The sequence below is a fragment of the Pristiophorus japonicus genome, chromosome 6, assembly GCF_044704955.1.
Source record: "Pristiophorus japonicus isolate sPriJap1 chromosome 6, sPriJap1.hap1, whole genome shotgun sequence".
Taxonomy (NCBI): domain Eukaryota; kingdom Metazoa; phylum Chordata; class Chondrichthyes; family Pristiophoridae; genus Pristiophorus; species Pristiophorus japonicus.
Genome location: NC_091982.1, coordinates 259,854,557 through 259,877,295, shown reverse-complemented (window position 1 = coordinate 259,877,295; position 22,739 = coordinate 259,854,557). Strand labels below are relative to the sequence as shown.

Genomic DNA, 22,739 nt, shown 5'->3' with positions numbered 1-22,739 from the left:
GTGTTCCTATAAAACAATTCTCCATTTTGTTTAAAATGACTATTATTTCTGTTTCTTATAGAATGCAACCTTGGCTTCTATGGTGCTGGCTGTAAATTTCAATGTGACTGTGCAGTCGGTGTACAATGTGACCAAGAGACTGGCAAGTGTAAGCACCAGTGCCCACCAGGGTTCCACGGAGAGCGATGCCAATTGAGTAAGTGTTTGAGTCGGAGCGTCAGGCTGCAGTGTGACTAAGTCAGGCAGGGTTTCAGCAGGGAGAGGTAAAGGATGCAGCGGCATGGGCAGGAAATGGAGACTTAACCAGGGAAAGGAGGAAGAGGAACAAAGATAGTGACACTTAGCTTTTAACCATAAGCATTTATATCTTGTGTGCACACTATTTTGCACACACATCTAGCCCCTCTTTCCCTCTCATGTCCATTTCATAGGAGATGGATCAGGAAAGTCTTTGCTATTCGGGCTGTTTTGAAAATGGTTTAATTTGTTATTGCTGCAATCCATACCCTTACTAACTCCCCTTGTTGTCAACAGCTTGTAACTCTGGGAGATTTGGGATTAACTGCGGACAGAATTGTGACTGTGGAGGGGCACCTTGCAACTCACGGACTGGTCAGTGTATCTGCCCTGCTGGTAAAACAGGATTGACTTGTGAACTAGGTAAGGCAGGCCCAAAGTTATCGCTATTATTTATCATAGTCATTGCGATAAAAAGTCGCATAAAATCTTCCGAGATGTCAATAAGCAGTGATGCGTTAAATCTGAGATGAAAGTTTGAGATGAATGTGGCTGAGCACAGAATAAAGTCCTGATTGAAGTAAACAAGGTCGCCTGGAATTTTCAGGGTGGGAGGGAGATAGTGGAATCCCCTGAGAAACAACGTCATCAGCTAAAAAAAAAAACGGCCATTTTTAGTCATTTTCACCATTTCGCCCGGGGTTCTGCTAAAGTTACGGCAGGAGATTGGAAAACCCGGCAGAAATTCAGGGCCAGTGTTTGATATGGCCTTAGTAAGGCTGCAGTAAGGCTGCACCTTTAAACTCACAAGTGACAATGCTTCAAGAACAAATATAACTCGCCTGATTCAGACCTCCATGAGGTATTCGAACAATGATGGCCCGGAAAAGACTCTCCATTCCCTCTACCATGTCCCACACAATTGCGATATCTTGTGCATCACAATATGTACACTCCCCACCCCACCCACAATGATGTGATCTCCTGGGAGAGGCGAAAAAACAGATAAAAACCCTCTCCGACTGCCTTAGGTAGTCCAAACTAATCCAGGAGATCACTGTTGCACAGATAACGTTATGCTGTAGCACCTGCCTTGTACAATTCTGATGTGTCAACGCATGTTCTGCACCCACATGAGCATCACATATGTTGGGTCAACAATAAGCGAGCAAGGCTCACCAATCCTCCCTCAACCATCACCACCAAAAACAGATTCTCGGATCATTCATTTATTTGCTTTCTGTGTGTCTTTGTGGTGTGCTGCTGTATTTCCCGATATAATACTGTCTGCACTTCAAAAATAAGCCATTGGTTGTGAAGTGGTTTGGGATGTCCTGAGGAACAAATGCAAGTTCTTTCTTTCAGTGAACCCATCGGTCAATTCGAAAGTAATCCTCCACATATCAGATGAAGTGGAGTCTCTCTCTTCCCTCGGAAGAACACTTACCGGGCCTAAAATTCAGGCCTTGCCGGGTGCGTACGACATGCGCAGGGATCCGGCAAGGCCTCACTAAAGCCAGTTTTCGGGGCACGATGCATATGTGCCAAAAAACGGCTTGACAGACTCCTTCCCCGGGAGAAGGACATCCGCGCGGCAGAGATTGGGCTATTCTGCTGAAGCGCGGCCAATTTGCACAACTATTTTTGTACTCAAACTTTTACGCACGGTGAAAGCAGGCGCATAGTCTACTTTTACCAGCGTAAGAGTTTTAAAACATATAAGAATTAAAATTTAAATACACATTTTTATCGTTAAAACCCCTGTACATTAAGGTAAGTTTATTTTTAACTATTAAAACACATTCAAAAAAATTCCCCCCAATTTACTTTTTCTAAAACATTTAATTACGTTTAATTTCAATTAATTTTAAATATGTGAGGTGTTTTATTTATTTATTATGCTGTGTTTGGGTGTTTTAGGGGGTTTTCCCATTGATAGTAATGGGAACTCGTACAAACAGAGTTCCCATTTTTATCAATGAGAATACTGCATCGTGATTGGTTGTCCAGGCCCACGTGACTCCAACTTGGACATATACCTGAAAGACATCTCCCCATGCGCTGTGCAGTGACCAGGATCTTACGTTCCTCCGAGACCACCAGGTAAATACGGAGATTTTTTTCGGGTCGGAGGCATTCGCACGAAGGAAGCCTCCAACCTCAATTTCAGGCCCAATATTTCATGTACTTAAAAAAAATAGTTGTGCAAATTTAACTTGGCCGCACTTCAGCAGAATTCTAACTGCAGCATCAGTCTAAAGCATAGAATAACTAGGAAGCAGCTGACTACGAAAACAGTGTGTACATAAAACATGTCTCGAGTAAAGCACGTGCAAATAAAACACATCCAAGGCATGTCCATATAAAGCGTGACTAATATTCATCCTATAATGTACACTTGAAGCACATCTATACAATACGTGTATAATGCATGTCTAAGGCAGGGTAAATTGTCGCCCTGACATCAGTGGAAATAAATATCGGGTGGTTTCTATAACATGTGGCCAATACACAATGCCAGTGTTATACACAGGCAGCAAGTTGGAAATGTACCCTGGAGTGACTGTATAAAGTGCATGAGCGTTGGGCACATCTAATGCGTATTAATATAATGTGTACCTGTACAATGTGCAGTGCAAAGGCCTAAATGAACGTGTATAAAACACCAGATTTCTCGCTTTCTTCAATCAGATTGCCCGACTAGTCGCTGGGGCGTAAACTGCCAGTTCTCCTGTGGTGATTGTGAAAACGGAGGTGTTTGTAACAAGGAGTTGGGGACATGTGACTGCTCTGCAGGATTCACCGGAGCTCTGTGTCAGGATGGTGGGTGTCCATTGTTAAACACACCGACACATATCTGTGGGACTGATTTGTTCAGATGAGATGACCTGGTTTGACACCGCTGGCGTGATCGGCTTGCGTTAGTAACTGTTGCAACATTGAACTCACCGATTCACGTCCTTCCTGTTTCTTTGCTGTTTTTCTACCCTTTCAGAAACTAGGGCCCGAATTTGGTCAAAGCTAAGACCCATCCAAGTGCCGTCCAAAGGACGACCGAGGCACCTGGCGGTACTTTGGCCGGGAGATTCCCCCAAAAGATCTGCAAAGACCGCCCGGCGGCAAGAAAACAACTTACGGCGTGAATCTGGGCAGCGCGGGCGGGAGCTCCCAATCTCGGCGACAAATGCAATCCTGGCCGAAATGCTGCTGAGGATTGAGTCGGGCCCAGGGAGGGGGGGGGGGGAAACACACAAAAATAAAAAGTTGCACAGAAAAGAAAAACACTGGAAAACATTCCGGGGACCCCATCCAAATGAATCGCTGCAAAAACAAATCAGTAAAAGAAGTTTACTAACCTTTTTTTGCAGATCTCCATCCTTACCGTTGGGGGTTAGTCCTTCCCTCTGCTGCCGCCGACTCCCGACAGGAGGAACCTGGCAGCTCAGCGGGCGGGAGGACACTTATGCGCCTTGCACGCTAGCGGCCGTCAACAGGCGGTTCCCAGTGGTCCTTCCCTCCCGCTGGTGGGAGGCCTAGTGGAAACCGGCACTGAGAGGAGACCACCCAAAAAACTCGCCGGCAGCGAGTGGTAAGGCTACCAAGTTCGGGCCCGATATTCCTTGGTTGACTAGAGACTATTAAGCTGTTACTTCCCCTGCCCCATGGCCCCAGTAATCTCCCCCAATTCTCCTGAAGCAACGTCCCATGGATGCCAGTGGTCTTTCGGTACCTCGCATGAGCCTAGGCGGTGAGGTTTGGCTTACTATTCCATCATGGAAGGCATCACAATTGAGCTAATGCTGGTTCTATCCTCACCCATTCACATATGTGCCCTATCTAGCATGAACTGCTGAATAGCAATAAGGAGTGCGAGCATTCGTTGATTTTTTTACACCCTCTCTGGCCAAAGGGAGCTGAGGCCAATTATTGTACCTCAACTGTTGGCCCAGCTGCAATCTGTTAACCCTACACAGACCAGAAATTAACCTTATGGTCTCTATGGCTTATTACTACACTAGTCATGTGCCTTTATACACCATGTCTTCCAAGGAACTAGTTATGTGGCTGCCATGGCTCAATTGGTAGCATTCTCGCTTCTGAATCAAAGGGTTGTGGTTTCACAGTCCAACTCCATAGACTTTACATAATCTAGGCTGGCACTCCAGGGCAGTACTGAGAGAGTTGCTGCACTATTAGAGGTGCTGTCTTTCAGATGAGACGTGAAACCGAAGCCCTGTCTGCCCTCCCAGTGGGACATAAAAAATCCCATGGCACTCTTTGAAGGAGAGCAGGGGAGTTATCCCCTGGTGTCTTGGCCAACACTTAGCCTTCAATCAACATCACAAAAACAGAGGATCTGGTCATTTATTTCATTGCTGTCTGTGGGACCTTGCTTTGTGCAAATTGGCTGACGCGTTTCCTACATTACAACAGTGACTGCACTTCAAAAGCACTTCATTGGTTGTAAAGCGCTTTGGGGTGTCCGGTGGTCATGAAAGGTGCTGTAATAAAACACGTGTTTCTTTAAAAAAAATGAAGAGTAGTAATTGCAACTTGCAGTGTGCTCGACGCCTAGTTATTCTATAGCGCTGCAGTTTGATAGATAACTGCCAACATAAGGAATTGTCTGAATCTGCCACAGTCAATGGGTCTCCCAAAGCCACAGTGTTCAAATGATTTTTAATCTTTCTCCTTCCCTCGGTTTGTTCCCAGCTTGCTCTCCTGGTTATTATGGGCCAGCTTGCCAGCATCTCTGCCGCTGTGAAAATGACATTCAGTGTAACACTGTGACTGGAGACTGTATCTGTGGCCCTGGATGGATGGGGCGAGACTGCAAAGCGTGTAAGTTATAACACTAAATACACTGTGCGCCTCATCTGCTCCAGGCTTTACCGACTCCACATTCGATCAGATAACATAAAGTCTGGGTTGTGAGTCTCACCATCATAAGGTGGTGAGGAGGGGGGCGGGGGATTCAAATTTGGCAAGGGTGCAAAACGGGCACTAGCAGATTGTCAACCCATTGAAGCCAATGGAACGGAAAATCAGGCAGGATGTACAATGGGCCTCTCCACCCATGTTGTGCCCCAGACAAAATCAGACTTCAACCCCCATGTCTTCAAGATCTGGAGAAGTGAATGATACACAGGTTAGATTTATAATTAGGAATTCCTGACAGTAGATCAGATATCACTGGTGTACATTCTACGTGTAGAATACGTACGCACATAATGGGCTCAATTTTCCCCAAAGCATCTTTTTGGCGTACTTGAAGAGTTACGCCCGATTTTTTGGGGGCCTAAGTATGCCAAAAATAATTATTCTATGTTTCCAAGATCGGGCTGTCATGGTAACCAGGGACACAATGCGAGCGGAGGCTGCATAGTGAAGCATACAGCCAGCTCCCATCTCGCTCTCTCTCCCTCTCTCTCGTGTGTGTGAACCTGGGACCGAGAATGGGATTGGACTGTGTGTGTGAACTGGAGCTGGACAGCCTTCGGGCGGGGTTGGAGGTAAGTTGCTGCTATGTGTTTTTCAATTCTTTCAGTGTGTCCGGGCATCTGTTGCACCGATTTCCTTACCTTCGCCGATTTCCTAAGCACAACTGGAGTAACTCCCAGCTGGCCAAACTTCCCTAATTGGCCAGAAGTGGTGTAGGTGGCTGGTTACGCCCCCTTTGGCTGAAAAAAAAACTGGCCTAAAAAAATCGTAACTAACTGACTTACGACTGGTGCAAATTGATTGGGGAAACTGTGGTTTTTCAACTTAGGCCAAAAAGAGCAGCCTGCTCCAAAAAAAACGGCGCAAATCACCGGGGAAAATTGAGCCCATGAGTAGATAAGTTTTCAGTTTGTACTTTATGAAAAAGTAAAATCTTCTTTGTGGCTGTTTTGTCTCCCTGCTGGTGTGGTGTCTAAGTGTTATTGTGGAATATCTGTTTCAATGAGATTTTTGAGGTGGACAGTCCTGGAAGAGCCCTCGATGTTTGATGAGCCAGCACGAGTTTGAACCCTGTTCTCGGTTGCAATTCACCTTACGTCTGTTTGACACAGCCTTGTCCCAGTTGTCTGCACGATGAAAGGACTGATACATTATGTGTGCGTGTGGGCACGTTCTTCCTGCACCACAGCAGATTGAGGGACAGCACTAATAGTGGCCATGAAGATGCCCACTGTCCTATCAAGCAAGGCAGATAATATGGCTGCAGCTAACTGACTCGGTGGGGGAGAGGGCAAGAGGAGAGAGGAATAAGGACAATATTCTAAAATGTACTATGTGGGAAGCAGCAGATAGAGGTCCAGGGAGCAAAATTTTGCCTTTTTTAGAGGCACGCTAGCACCTCCAGGGGGGCGCTAATGGGGCGAAAGAGACTTTTTGCCTGGGGAGGGGACATTACCGGCTCCCGGGAAATTGCCCGAGAATTGCGGAGGCGCTGCCATGGCAGTGGGCATGCCCCGCGGGTAATGCCCCGTGCCACTGTGCAACTGCTGATGATGTCCACGCCGACCCCGCTAAGTGAAGGAAAGGGCGTTGAAACGCGTCAGTGCTATGCGGAGCGCTTCAGTCCCCACCCCATTAGCGCCTCGGGAACCGTCCCCAAGGGAAGTGGAGTGCACAAGATTATGTTCCACTTCCTTTGAGGGGCGGTAGGCCCGATTCAGCGGCAGGGTCGGGACTGCTTTGCCAGGTACAGGAAGCCCAGGCCCCAACTGGCTACCGCCCCCAATCAGGGCGCAGGGCTTTTTCACCCCCACGTACCCTTCAGTCTGCTACATTCTAACTTCAAAGATGTATCCGATTGTCCTTCTATCCAAATGCTGATATTTACTAGGTTTGATGATCATTTTTAATAATATACACTGCGGTCTCAGTAACCCTCTCATTTACTGTAATTTCTTCCTGTGAATGACATGAGTACTATTATGCAGCAAATTCTTTCCAGTCAGTGTGATTCCAGTGTTGCTTTTAACTGCCACTGGTTCCGTTTGCATTGTTTTGAATATATATTATGAAAAAAGCTGTCTTACTATATGCCTTCCACACACCACGCAAGCTTAACTAGCGTGTCTTTGTGATGTTATCTGACCCACGTGTTGAGCTGTATTTCCATTACTCAATCTCAACAGTACGCCATTGGCTGTCTGGTACAAACGTGAGATTTTTTTATCAACGTTTTCGATAACTCTGTAGTTCCATCACAAGTTGCAATCTGAAAGCAGCTTTATATTGCAGTCCTGGCAAACGGCACTCAGATATCCATGCACCACTCTTCCCAGCCTCACCTTCCAAACAGCCACTGTTCTAATTGTAGGTCGGCTGGAGTCTACTTTCTAAAGGGAGATCGACGCATTGCGCATATTGCCAATTTTTGGGACTGCATTCGTGAACTGGGGAACATGACATTATGACAGAAGCAGTTGTCTGTGTCATTGGTTCCTTCTACACTTGGTTTTAAAACATAATTTTTTGTTTTTCAAAACATTGTGCATGTGAATTTTTTTTGATGGGATTACATATTTCTGCTCATCAGGGAGAGCATTGTCAGCGCTGGGCAATGGAACATCTTTCCAATTGAGCACTTAGTTTTAGTATTGGGCACTGCCGGGTTATTTATAACATGACTGGATCCAGAGCAAAATGGTATAGCTCCTCAAAGGAGCGTCCCAAGCGTGAATTTTGCGACTACAGACACCAGCCATTCTTACTGCCTCTCTGAGTGCGACTGCCAATGTAAATGATCAACCATGACCAGGGTTGCTTTTGCTGTGGACTCATGTTCACTAGAAGCTGGGATAATAAAACCCCAAATCACTTCATATGGGACCCTGGTATCTTTCAGCGAGTCTAAACTTGTCATATCAATCTAATCCAGATTATAACCCATGTTTCAGAGCTGAAAGCACAATGCTGCACTCATTCAGCCTATTCTTCCACCATCCCTCCTGTGCCAAACACTGTCAGAGTCGTGATGTTCCACAACTCGCACCCATCGACATTGTGATAGCGGGTAATACCGATGCTTCTTGCAATCTTCAGTCAGTAACTCTGATACCTTCACAACAAAATGAAGACAGTTTTAGAGTCTTCAGTCAGAGTCAGATGATATTGATAGAGTTTAACTCTTGCAGCTCATGATGTCACTTGAATACCTGGGTTTGAGTGACGCACCTGAATGCTGTCTGTACTGGACAGTGAACTGCCACCCTGCACCTTGACAGTTAGTGCAGCAGCTGTCCGATCCTGCGTCGTACGCGTCAGCCTGTCATGTCAGATTCTACACACTTGTCTTTTCTCTTCCGCAGCTTGTGACGTGGGGCGATGGGGCAGGCGATGCAAGAACGTCTGTGACTGCAACAGCGCTGCTGGGAGCTGTGATCCTGTGACTGGCCACTGTCTGTGTGAGGCAGGGTACACGGGGGATCATTGTGAACAGGGTAAGGTTCAGGTGTTTGTACAGACCTCATAGCCTCGATTGTGTCCAGGAAGCTACATATCGCAGAAGTGTACAAATCCAGAAAGGTGCAAGTGGCAGGAACGGAATGCAATAATTAGAACGTTCTAATATGCATAAAAAACAAATTGCTTATTAAATTAATGCAGCATATTTGAATGGCTGATTTTAATACTTGAATTACAGATCCCTTTTTGCAGCATTGTAGTGTCATGCTGCGCTGAGGACTAATGCTGTTTGGAACAATATAGGGTAGAAGCAAAGGAGCTGCTTATGCTGCCCATATGTTCAGAATATTCTTTCACTTTCCCCCTCTTTTTCTGCCAGATTTACCCTTCACCTTCCCTCGCTCATCTCCTGAAAATATTGCCTCCTTGTTGGGCCACAGTTCCAATACTGGACAACCCCTCCCCAGTACCACTCCCATTCTTCATGCGTGAGTTGACACAGCTCTGATGGCCTCTTTGTGAATAACCAAGGATGTCACAACAGAGACTGGTCCTTACCTCAGCTGACATCCACACAAGCACACTTCCTGGAGGGGTTGCTGGATAGTGATCCGAAGCCTTTGTAACCATCTTGATTTCTGCTGAGTCTTTGGGGGAAGGGAGAGAATAGCAGAGAATGAGCCAATCCCAGCCTCCTCTCATCTACCTTGTGGTGGTTGGTTGCAGAGTAACAGAAGCTGAGGAGCAAACCTCTACCCATTTTGTTTGCCATCTTGCATGGTGTTGGAGAGAATATAAATAGGGGCAAAACATCATCTTAAAAGAGTTGAGTGTAAAATAGATTAGTCTGTAGTGAAGGGTTTCTTTTGTCATTGACAGTTGTGTGGGTCCCACGTGCGTTGGTTCCCCAATCCTGCTCTCCCCGTGAGGAGTGGCGCAGGTGGAGAGAGCACTTTGGGAAATTGGAAATTTGCCGTCCATTATTAATATGTCGATGTTCAGAAACGGTCATTCTTAAAATATTTCAATTCACAATAGTGGTTGGTGCTGATGTTGGAATGAATCAATAAGGGAATTAATTTTATCAGTAAGGGAATTACTCTTATCAATAAGGGAATTAATCTTATCAATAAGGGAATTAAGGGTTACGGGGAGCGGGCGGGTAAGTGGAGCTGAGTCCACGGCCAGATCAGCCATGATCTTGTTGAATGGCGGAGCAGGCTTGAGGGGCTAGATGGCCTACTCCTGTTCCTAATTCTTAAGTTCTTATGTTCTTATGAATCGTGGGTTCTGAGATTTCCTATTATTATTGGTCTAAAGCCCTGGTCAGCTGTATCACGCTTTCAAAAGTTTCCTCCTTCAACTCACTCGGTCTGTTGATGTTGCACTGAATATGTCAGCTCGTGTCAGTTAATAGCCCAGATTTTGTGGGGCCGATGACGACATACACACAGTGTACACCGTCGTAAGCCCTCAGAATGGCCCCGCAAGTTCCGGAATGGAGTACTGAGGTTGCATGATCAGCCATGATCATATTGAATGGCGGTGCAGGCTCGAGGGGCCGAATGGCCTACTTACTCCTGCACCTATTTTCTATGTTTCCGCAAGCAGTGCGTGGCCGTGAAAACCCGGGACTTGCGATCTGTCAAGTTTCCCCTCGTCAGATCGGCCGCATGCATCCCAAAAACACTTTCGCTGGCGCAGAGTCGGGCTATTTGCCCAATTACTGCCCAGCGAATGCCCACCAAACCCTTGTGCCTGATAAAGCAGGTGTAGGGCCTGATTTTACCAGCATAAGGGTTAAAACAATGTCAAATTAAAATTAAAAACATGATTAAAACATACAAAAACTTTTAACATTTGTTCATTTAAATTTTGGGCTGGATTAAAGGCCCATATTTTTGCCACAATTGTGTGCCGTTTTATTATTTTTCAAAAAATTGCATTTTTATTTTAAATGCTTTATCAAAGGGACTTTGAATTAATTTTGAACATGGGAATCTTTATTTTTTTATTGGAATTGAGTTAGTTAATTAGTTATTTATTTGGGGCAGTCTCATAAGCTGGGGATTCCGTTCGTAAATTGAATCCCCATAAGCTTATGAGGAATTCCCTTTCTAATTGGTTGGCCTGGTCCACGTGATCCCAGGGACGCTTCCAGACCGCCTGCGTCCTTGAGATCCATGGGCCTTTACGCCTGGAGGCCCAGGACCCATAGACTCTGAAGCCAGGTACTTTCGTATTCAGGTCCTCTGCAGGTACGACTCCAACTGCATATTCCAGCCCATTGTGTTTTGTGATGCAGTCCTGCTACTCAAATGTAATGCAGACTTTTTGAAAGTCTCAACATGGGGTTACAATTGGCACCGATCTCAGCGAGTGCGATATTTCAAGCAGTAGCCGAGTTCTGATCGATACCTGGTTGCAGCGAAAGGAATGAAATGTCAGGTGCAGTTACATAAATTCAATCGGTTTGCTGCGAGATGTTTTGTGGCTGTCAGGGAGAGGGCACACAGACCCTGCGCTGAGGTGAGGCAGCTCGTTGGTCTGCAGAGCATGAATGGACTGGAGCCTTTTTTTTTCTTGTTCCTGGGATGTGGGCGTCGCTGGCAAGGCCGGCATTTATTGCCCATCCCCTAACTGGCCTTGAGAATGTGGTGGTGAGCCACCTCCTTGAACCTCTGCCGTCCGTGTGGTGATCTTGTAGCAGGCACGGTGCGCCGGTGGTGGAGGGAGTGAAGGTTGAAGGTGGTGGATGGGGTGCCAGTCAACCGGGCTGTTTTGTCCTGGATAGGTGTCGAGCTTCTTGAGTTTTGTTGGAGCTGCACTCATCCAGGCAAGTGGGGAGGATTCCATCTGACTTGTGCCTTGATGATGGTGGAAAGGCTTTGGGGAGTCAGGAGGTGAGACACTCGCCCCAGAATACCCAGCCTCTGACCCGCTCTTGTTGCCACAGCCTTTGACACCGTATTTGATCCTGACACTCGCTTGTTATCTCTCCTATCTATAGAGTGCCCTGATGGAAGCTATGGTTCAGGATGTAAGTCCACATGTCAGTGTGAAAATGGAGCAGCTTGCGATCATGTCAGCGGTGCCTGCACCTGTGCAGCAGGATGGACTGGAACATTCTGTGAAAGATGTAAGCGCTTTCTTTCTGTTTTTCCTTCAGGCACTTCTTGTTGTCCATTCTTCACAAACTGCAAATGTTCACAGCTAATGTGGGAAAAAACATAGCAACCTTAAAACAGCTGTTGCCTCTACTCTATTAGTAAGATGTACGAGTAATACTCCCTCTACTCAGCCCCATCAAGCACACTGCTACCGCCACCATCACCAACAACAACGTCTACAGAAGAACATAAGAATTAGGAACAAGAGTAGGCCATCTAGCCCTTCGAGCCTGCTCCGCCATTCAACAAGATCATGGCTGATCTGGCCGTGGACTCAGCTCCACTTACCCGCCCGCTCCCCGTAACCCTTAATTCCCTTATTGGTTAAAAATCTATCTATCTGTGACTTGAATACATTCAATGTGCTAGCCTCAACTGCTTCCATGGGCAGAGAATTCCACAGATTCACAACCCTCTGGGAGAAGAAATTCCTTCTCAACTCGGTTTTAAATTGGCTCCCCCGTATTTTGAGGTTGTGCCCCCTAGTTCTAGTCTCCCCGACCAGTGGAAACAACCTCTCTGCCTCTATCTTGTCTATCCCTTTCATTATTTTAAATGTTTCTATAAGATCACCCCTCATCCTTCTGAACTCCAACGAGTAAAGACCCAGTCTATTCAATCTATCATCATAAGGTAGCCCCCTCATCTCCGGAATCAGCCTAGTGAATCGTCTCTGTACCCCCTCCAAAGCCAGTATATCCTTCCTTAAGTAAGGTGACCAAAACTGCACGCAGTACTCCAGGTGCGGCCTCACCAGTACCCTGTACAGTTGCAGCAGGACCTCCCTGCTTTTGTACTCCATCCCTCTCGCAATGAAGGCCAACATTCCATTCGCCTTCCTGATTACCTGATTACAGTGTCTTTAATTGAGAAAAATTGTCCTGAGGTACTTCACAGAGGCTTAATCAGACAAAAATGGACAGCTAGCCAAAGACACTCCAGCCCAGCAGCTGTGACTTCTTCTCCGGTCACTCAGCACCCCACCCCCGGTGAGATTCCCCGGCCCAGCAGCTCTGACTTCTCCAGTCGTTTGACCCCCCCCCACCCATGAGACGGCGTCCAGAAACTCGCACTCCTCCGGTGCGCGCCTTCTCTCCCCTATCCCAGGCCGAATGGCCTCACACACAGGCCGGCCCGCTGCCTTTCCCGGACAGACTTTAAAGATAAGTAGGATTTACTTCTTTTTTAATTGTATTTTAACGGTTTGAGCTTTTCCTTAATGTTTGGTGCTTGGCTGTCTCCAGTTCCCTTCCCTCCCCTATCCCTGCCCTAATGTCTGCCGAATGTGCGCTGCTTTTTCTTAACTGCCCACAAGGTTTTTCAGAGCTGGTCACATGCGCTGACCTAAGTGGATTTGGAGTAAGTTTTAGCTGACCAAAGTGGCATAAATGTCCAAAACTGTCGTAAGTGTCTGGGAACACCCCATTTTGAAAAAAAAAAATGACCACAAAAAAAAATCGTACCTAACTGACTTACTCTCGAGCAACTTTTGGGGGGAAAATGTCATTTTTTAACTTACGCTAGAAAAAACAACTTACTCCCAAAAAATTGCTGTAAGTCATGGCCAATTTTGGGCCCATTAGGAGGGATGACCAAAAACATGGCCAAATAGGTGGGTTAAGGAGGGTCATAAAGGGAAGGGAGTTGGAGGCAGAAGGGTTTAGAGAGAGGAATTCCAAATCATGGAGATTTACTGGCTGAAGGTATGGCCACTAATAGTAGGACAAAAGAAGAGTTACACAAGCACCTAGAGTCGGAGGAATAGTGAGTGGGAGAGTGAGGTTGTAAGGCTAGAGGATATTATAGAGACAAGGAGGGATGTTATAGAAATAAAGAGGGATGTGGCCATGTATGACATTAAAAATGAGCATGAGAGTTTTAAATTGGAGATAATTGCTTAGCCTACATAAAGCACTATCAGGCCTCACTCTTCTCTGTCAAAACCATACAGGGATATGGGGATAGGGAATCAAGGGATATGGGGATCGTGCCGGCAAGTGGAGCTGAGGTAGAAGATCAGCCATGATCCCATTGAATGGCGGAGTGGGCTCGAGGGGCCAAATTGCCTACTCCTGCTCCTATTTCTTATGTTCTTACGTAAACCATCCACTACTCAGGATCACCTTGGAGAGCAAAGATCATTCCTGGCCTTTTTTCGTCAGTATCAACAATCTCCTTAAACCCCTCTTTCCTGGTTCCTCACATCCAACCAATGCAAAGAGCTCAGTGACTTCTTTGTCACTAAGATTGAGACCCTCCATCCAGCTGACTTTGCTGGCTCTCCCTTTCCCCTTGCCTACCAAGCTACCTACCCCCAGATTCCTCCTTGCCCTAGCCCTGAACCTACATCTTTCCCCACTTTCTCTCCTACCTCATTCCCTCTTATTCATCAGACCCACCTCCTGCTCCCTTGACTCCACTTCCAATAAACTGCTGATCATCCAACTTCCCTTCCTGGCCCCCATGCTAGCTGACATTGCAAATGTTTCCCTGTCCTTTTCAAAACCGCAATTATCACCCATTTCCTCAAATAATCCATTCTCAACCACCAATGTCTTTGCAAACTATCACCCCATTTCCAACCTCTGTTCCTTAAGTCCTTGAACATGTCACCTCCTAAATCCAAGCACAACTTTCTCACAATTCCATATTTGAATCTCTCCATACGGTTTCCGCCTAACACATAACTGAAATGACCCTATACAAGTTCTCAAATGTGATTGTGACCGTGGTGCATTTTCCCTCCTCACCCTCCTGGTCTTCTCTGTGACCTTTGACACAGTTGACCACATCATCCTCTCCACCATTATCCAGCTAAGTGGGACTGCCCTCGCTCGCTTCCACTCTTGTCTTTCTGATTGTAGCCACAGCATCTCCAGCAATGGCTTCTCTTCCCAGATCTATCCTTGGCATTCTCCTATTCCTCATCTGCATGTTGTCCCTTGGTGACATCATCTGAAGACATGGGGTCAGCTTACACAGGTCCACTGACGACACCCAGTTCTACCTCTCTGCCACCTCTCTCGATCCTTCCACACTCTCTTTGTTCTGTCTGACTGCTCGTCCAAAATCCAATTTTGAATAGCCACAATTTTCTTTAGTTAAACAATGGGAAAGTCCAAAGCCATCGCTTTGGGCCCCACCACACACTCTGTAACGTTGCCACAGATTCAACCCCCTCCCTGGCCACTGTTCAGGTTGAACTGATTGCAACCTTGGTATCCTATTGGACCCTGAGCTGAACTTCAGACCCGATATGTGCCTACTTCCACCCCTCTGGGCCCTTTTGTGTTTGTATTGTCTGACTGCTTGTCCAACATCCAGTCTTGGATAAGCTGGAATTTCCTCCAATTAAACATTGGGAAGACCAAAGCTATCGTCTTTGGCACCTGTTACAAACTCCGCCCCCTTGCCAGCAGGCATAACATGTTCAGATGTATTCCGATACAACCTCTAATCTGCCCACAACTGACCTCAGTCCTAACTTTTAAAACCTACAGCACCAGTGTGATGATTCTTTTCTCAAAACAGTGGCTTCTCTACAAGACCTTTTGTATTGATAGTATGCCATCATTAGGAGAAGCATGGTATTCCTGCTCGAGGTGGAAAATTATATCAACTACATGAAGTCTAATGACACCTGGGACCCACTCTTTCACAGAGGCATGGAAATCAAACATTCGCTCGCTGGGTGTCCAATGTAAAAGCACTGTGAGATTGCCAATTTAGTACCAGCTAGTACTGCGGATGCTGGAAAACTGAAATGAAAGGAGAAAATGCTGGAAATATTCAGCGGGTCAGGCAGCACCTGCGGAGCGAGAAACAGAGTTAACGTTTCAGGTCAATGACCTTACGTCAGAACTGGAATATGTTACAGGTGTAACAGGTTTTAAGCAAGGCCAGAGGCAGGGAGGGAAAGGGAAGGGCTGTGATACACATACTAGGAGCGCTTAAATAACAAAAGGGATGATGGTGCAAGGCAAACGTGGGTAGTAAAGGGGGGTGGGGGCAGTGGGGGGAGGGGGGGCTAGTTCCATTACCAATACTGACTGGTTGGGCTAAACAGCCCATATTTCTTTATGTAATTGCTATGTAATTCAATGTAATCACTCGCTGGGTGTCCAATGTAAAAGCACTGTGAGATTGCCAATTTAGTACCAGCTAGTAGCGAATGAAGAACAGCTCTGTTGCAGAATTTTCTTCACTAGGAAGTACTCTGAAAATGGCCAAAATCATCTTAGGGCTATTACAGCTAGGTAAAGACATGCAGTTTACCAGGGCAGTTCACTGGTTTGCATTCCTGCTGCTTCTCCAGCTAGTATTAAAGATTTGGCCTGTAGAGTTATCTGGCGATTTGTGGGAAGGATCGCAGTCCCTAATGAAAGGTTTACCTCTCCAGGCATGTTGACTGGTCAATCTCCAACCAGTGTGCAGGAGTACTGAAATATTCCCCAGTGCAATATATAATTAATGCAGCACTCCACACCTCAAGCTCATGACCAGTTTTGCCACGATTCTGAGCTTTGGATTTGTAGTTCCAGATGCTGGTCTCCGTGAATGACAGTGCCCCAGGAGAGCTCAGCAACATGAGCACGTTTTCTTTTAACGGGTCAGTCTTATCTTCTGAACTGCCTGACAGGACATGTCAAACCAGTCATTGTGGTGTTAACAAAATGAATGGTGATGAATTGATCGGAGTTACAGGGAGCTGTCTCACTGTGAAATACTCGTAACATTTTCTGGAATGGGACGGGGTGATAGATTTTCCTGTCGTTCCAAATCATTGGAGACTTGCACCATCTCCTTCTACCTCAATACATTTGACTTCAAAATTCTCATATTGCAATGAGACTTTAGCACATAATCTAAGCCAACATTCCAGTGCAGTACTGAGGGAGCCTCCACTGCACTGTCAGAGGTGTCATCTTTAAACCGAGGCCCCATCTTCCCTCTCAGGTGGACCTAAAAGATCCCATGGTACTATTCGAAGAAGAACGGGTGTGTTCTCATCGGTGTCCTGGTTGATATTTATCCCTCAACCAACTTCACTAAAACAAATTATCTGGTAATTTAACTCATTGCTGTTTGTGGGACCATGCTGCACATACATTGGCTGTCACGTTTCCTACATTTCAATAGTGACTGCACTTCAAAAGTACTTAATTCACTCTAAAATGCTTTGGGACGTCCTGAGGTTGTGAAAGGTGCTGTATACATGCAAGTTATTTCTTTTTACAATTCTCCTGTGTCTGTAGTGAATGCCAAACCCATCCCCTGCTGTACCATCAGTGCCACAGCCTTCAGTCATCAATCACCTGCATTCTCTTCCGAAACCCCTCATCATTGCCACATTTCTCCCTAACTTGAAAACATATCTCTGACCATGTCTCCGGCCATTCTCCCTACTGCTTCACAACTCCTACTTGGTGTCCATTCGCCCCTTGTGAAGTACCTTGAGCAGTTTTGCGATGTTAAGTACACTATATTTTCCGGATGGTAAATGGAGTTATTACCCCTAACATGCTCTAATTTTTGATTGATTATACGAATACCAAAGTGTGCAGATTACTCAGGAGGTGTCCATGTGATCATATATAGGGAACAATATATTCACGAAGTTGTTCAGTTAACAAAAGTGAATAAAACAATTGTGGATGGAAAATAGTTTAGAATTTTTAATTTCTGCTTGAAACAGAAATATTCCCTCTTCATGTTTTCACTGAGGGAGGAGCGACCGGGACTGATGGGTTACTTTTGTAAGAGAAGCAGTAGACAGCGCCCCCCAGTGGACACTCATAATGATGAGTCAAAGGCGTATAATGCACTAAATTAATAACAGTAGTGCCCTGGGGAGCTATATTTGCAAAATTTGAAACCGTATTGAATAATCTAAGTAGAAATTTGATTTTGAGTATTTGACTGGCTATTCAGATATACGGTCACATGAGCTGAGCAGAATACACACGAGGCAAATGCTGCTGTATTTTCAACATTTCTGTAATCCAGAATTTGCATTCAGTCCCCAGATGATTTGCAACATCCACTCAGTATAAACTCCTAGAATCTCTAATATTAACCCTCTCCAACCCAGCTATTCACCAGAATGCATTGAGCTCTGCAACACCCATCTCATTCTTAACATCACAACTAGGCACACTCCCAATGCTCCTAATTTTAATAAGACCATATAAACAAATCACGCTTTCTAATCTCTTTTGCCGTTCGGTGAATCATTACTCCTGTTACTGTTTTTTTTCCATCCTAAAAGAGTCCATTACTCCTGTTACTGCTCATCCTTATTCTGATAGTTGGCATTCCAATTATTACTCCTCCAACCCATTCCAAAAGGCACTCTTAATCTTACTCTGAGTAAACTGCTCCTTCTTATTCTGACAGGGTATTGTTATTCCCATTTCTTTACGTAAACTGCTTATCAGTTGGTTTGTTACTATTCCTCTGGTTATTGTTACATTGTTACATACCAGAGAAAAAATTAAACATGCCTGATGTTTTTCTTCTGTTATTCAATAATACGAACTTGCCGATTGCATCCCGTGTCTGTGACTATGGATAAACAATGATTCAATATTTCTATGGCAAAGTGAAATTTCCTATGGAGATATTTCAGAAGGTTTGAAAGTGTCCCCGGTTGAAAGGTCTCCGCGGCCTCCTCGGGAGAATGTGCTCTTGGTGTGTCCTGTTCTTCTGAATGGCGGGTAACATACAGTCTGCGGAATCACTCTGGGTCTATTAACCTGCGGCTCAATGGCCATGTAGATTTAGTATTCCCAGTTATTTCATTAACTGCACATTGCCATTGTAAAATGTCTTCTTACTGCTCACATCCACTCAGCCCAGTGTAATAAGTCCCGTAATCTAGTATTCTCAGGGAATTGTAAAGAAAACACCAACTAATGGCATATGTTTTAACTGACTAAAGGGCTATTTACTCTGTTCTTTTAATATCTCTCACCATTTCCTACTGATTTCCATTGTGGTGGGACCTCTAGCCTATTTGTAGCTTTCTTTTACTTTAATGTATGACGTCTTAATGACCTGACCAACCGCCCAACCCACGGGCATTTTCTCATTCCCAGCATGCCCTGATGGATTTCATGGCTTTGACTGTCAGCAGATGTGCAACTGCAAGAATGGTGCCAGATGTGATCATGTGACTGGAGCGTGCCACTGTCCCCCAGGCTGGCTGGGACCGCAGTGCAACCAGCGTAAGTTTACTTTGTGGGGTGGGGGTGGGGTAAGAGTGCTCGGTGAGGGAAAAGTTTGGAAGTGGATCATTCTTGAGCTCGTAAAGGGAATTGGAGTTGTTGATACTGTCTGAGCTAAAGTTTGTCAATTCACGAGCCATTTTAAGTTCTGAAATTTTGATTTTTAACAAGAGCTGTTTGTTTTTGGATGCCACTACATGACGTGCATGCGTGTGTTTGTCTGTGTGTTTGTTTGTGTGTATCTGTGTGTGTTTGTGTGTGTGCGTGTTTGTTTTGTGTGTGTCCTTGTGTGTCTGTGAGTGTGTGTCTGTATGTGTGAGTCTGTATGTGTGAGTGTGCCTGTGTGTGTGCGTGTGTGTGTCTGTGTGTGTGTGTGTGTTTGCTTTTTGTGTGTGTGTCTGTGTGTGTGTTTGCTTTTTGTGTGTGTGTGTGTGTGTATTTGCTTTGTGTGTGTGTGTGTGTTTGCTTTGTGTGTGTGTGTGTGTTTGTGTTTGCTGTGTGTGTGTGTGTGTTTGCTGTGTGTGTGTGTGTATTTGCTTTGTGTGTGTGTGTGTTTGCTGTGTGTGTGTGTGTGTATTTGCTTTGTGTGTGTGTTTATGTTTGCTTTGTGTGTGTTTGCTGTGTGTGTGTGTGTGTGTATTTGCTTTGTGTGTGTGTGTGTTTGCTGTGTGTGTGTGTGTGTGTATTTGCTTTGTGTGTGTGTGTTTGCTGTGTGTGTGTGTGTGTGTGTGTATTTGCTTTGTGTGTGTGTTTGTGTTTGCTTTGTGTGTGTGTGTGTTTGCTGTGTGTGTGTGTGTGTTTGCTTTGTGTGTGTGTGTGTGTTTGCTTTGTGTGTGTGTTTGTGTGTGTGCTTTGTGTGTCTGTGTGTGTGTTTGCTTTTTGTGTGTGTTTGTCTGTGTGTGCGTGTGCGTGTGTGTGTTTGCTTTGTGTGCGTGTGTGTGTTTGTCTGTGTGTGTGTGACTGACTTTGCTGCTAGATATCCCATGAAAGAACATAAGAAATAGGAGCTCCAAACAGCAAATTCGATACTAATAGCTAAACTGTGAATGTTATAAAGGACGGGACAAACACAGGTTCTGGCAAAAGTAACTGCAGCTGATTACTTGAAACGATGGACTAAAATGATAATGTTGTTCCAGAATTGCATATCTCGCAACATATTTTTGCGCATGCTTATTAGGGAAGTGAACGAATCAGCTTCAGGTTTCTGTTTTCCCAGAATGTCGGGGGCAGCGATACGGCGAGGGCTGCAGCCAGATCTGTAACTGCTACAATAATGCAACATGCGATCATGTGGCCGGCCAGTGCCTGTGCACTCCCGGTTGGACAGGAACAGCGTGCCAACAACGTAAGTGACTGGTGGCAGGATTGGGTGGGTGGGGTGGGGTTGGGATCTTGTTCCAATATGGTGTTGTTGCACATTAGCCCAAGCGAGGCTTTTGCGACACAGGTTTCACAGGCGTTGGATGGCTCTCTCTGATCCGCCACTCCAGGCTCCTTGCACTCTCACGCACTTTCCCTGGATACATTGTTGCTCCGGAGGGAGGGGAATGTGATGGAGAATTTTAATTTGCTTTTCAGTGGACTTCAAGCAACAAATTTGACAAAAGCCCAATAAGCGCCAAGAGTCCTGGTGAATGGCAATTTCAACCTTAAGATTGTTTTGTAATTCAAACTGGAAAGAGCCAGCCCTTGACTGCAACAATGTGACATTTGCCTTCTCTATCTTTATGGACTCTCAGTAAAAACTACCAAGTCAGTAGCAATTGGTGCTGAATTATTGGCAGTTTTGTTGTTCAAATTTGTGTCCATTAGGAAGAAGAGTGAGATTGCCTCAGAGTCAATGGGGCTGGCAACAACTGGTAGATCTGAGGAGACTTTCCTCCTATCCTGGGTTTGAATCTTCACAGCTCCAAAGTTGCCCTGATATTAGATGATAAAACGTAGGAATAGCATTGTGGCTCTAATTTTCCGCCCCCTCACATTGTTTTTTTTAAATCCGATTTTTTGTTTGGCTGCAGGATGCCCGGCTGGGTCTTATGGAATGAACTGCTTGCAGCACTGTATCTGCAGGGACACCGCCCAGTGTGACCGTGTCAGCGGATCGTGCACTTGCCCCAAAGGCTGGACTGGGATAGCCTGCGAGCTTGGTGAGCACGTGACCACAAATGAATGTGAAGCTGGGGGGGGGTGAAAACTACTGTGCAAAAATGTTGTTTGCGGTGAGGACCGGTGATGACCAATTCACGAGTGCGCTTCTGTTTAGAGTGTGAAGATGGGCGGTATGGGGACGGATGTGAGCAATACTGCAGCTGCGGCAATGGGGGAACCTGTGACCGGCACACCGGACACTGCATTTGCAGACCTGGCTGGATTGGAGAAAAATGTCAGAATCGTAAGTAAATGTCGGACTTAGAAATAGTCATGTTAGATTAGGGATTAAAAGAAATGTCATCTGTTCCAAGAGCAGTGGAGCTGTGGAGTACATCCCCATCACAGCTAGTTTGTGTGTCACTTGTTTGCGTTTAAATTTCTCTTGGCTGGCCACCCAGTGCTTTCCAGTTTTTTAATGATTCTGATAGGACCATGGAAGTGTCATCTGTGGAATGTAACTAGTCAGGTTGCAATGATATGGATTGTACGTCTGGATTAATGTCAGAGTGTTTATCCTTGGGTTCTTCTGGGAATTGAGACGAAATAGTATACTTTTCTCATTACCTGTGGTTATGCTGTCTGTGGCTAATCATTTAGAATCATAGAATGGTTACAGCACAGAAGGAAGCCATTCGGCCCGTCGAGTCCGTGCCGGCTCACTGCAAGAGCAATTCAGCTCGTTCCACTCCCCCGCCCTTTCCCCGTAGCCCTGCAATTTTTTTCCCTTCAGATACTTATTCAATTCCCTTTCGAAAACCACAATTGAATCTGCCTCCACCACCCTATCAGGCAGTGAATTCCAGATCCTAACCACTCGCTGCATAATTGAAGTTTTTCCTCATGTTTTTCTTCTGCCAATCACCTTAAATCTGTGTCCCCTGACCCTTGACCCTTCCACCAATGGGAACAGTTTCTCTCCAGCTACTCTGTCCACACCCCTCATGATTTTGAACACCCCTATCAAATCTCCTCTCAACCTTCTCTGTTCCAAGGAGAACAACCCCAACTTCTCCTATCTATGCACATAGCTGAAGTCCCTCATCCCTGGAACCGTTCTTGTGAATCATTTCTGCACCCACTCTAAGGCTCTCACAGCATTCCTAAAGTGCGGTACACAGAATTTGACACAATACTCCAGTTGAGACGAACTGGTGTTCTATACAGGTTCATCATAACTTCTTTGCTTTCGTACTTTATGCCTCTATTTATGAAGCCCAGGATCCCACATGCTTTTTTACCCACTTTCTCAACCTGCCCCGCCATTTTCAATGACCCGTACACATCTACCCCCAGGTCTCTCTGTTCTTGCACCCCCTTTAGAATTGTACCCTTTAGTTCATATTACCTCTCCTCATTCTTCCCACCAAAATGTATCACCTCGCACCTCTCCACGCTAAACTTCATCTGCCACATGTCTGCCCATTCCACCAACCTGTCTATGTTCTCTTGAAGTCTATCACTATCCTCCTCACTGTTCACTATACTTCCAACTTTTGTGCCAACCACAAATTACAAAACTGTGCGCTGTACACCGAAGTCTAAGCCATTCATA

General features: G+C 45.6%; 1 protein-coding gene across 1 annotated transcript in view; it reads left to right on the top strand.

Annotated features, from left to right (window-relative positions):
• LOC139266308 (multiple epidermal growth factor-like domains protein 6) overlaps window positions 1-22,739 on the top strand; it is a 496,732-nt gene that overhangs the window by 399,412 nt on the left and 74,581 nt on the right. Inside the window, exons 18-27 of the mRNA XM_070884129.1 lie at window positions 62-196; window positions 535-660; window positions 2,929-3,096; window positions 4,951-5,079; window positions 8,541-8,672; window positions 11,648-11,776; window positions 18,905-19,033; window positions 20,253-20,381; window positions 21,055-21,183; window positions 21,300-21,428. Of these exons, the coding sequence (XP_070740230.1) occupies window positions 62-196; window positions 535-660; window positions 2,929-3,096; window positions 4,951-5,079; window positions 8,541-8,672; window positions 11,648-11,776; window positions 18,905-19,033; window positions 20,253-20,381; window positions 21,055-21,183; window positions 21,300-21,428 (1,335 nt within the window). The remainder of the gene's footprint in view (window positions 1-61; window positions 197-534; window positions 661-2,928; window positions 3,097-4,950; window positions 5,080-8,540; window positions 8,673-11,647; window positions 11,777-18,904; window positions 19,034-20,252; window positions 20,382-21,054; window positions 21,184-21,299; window positions 21,429-22,739) is intronic.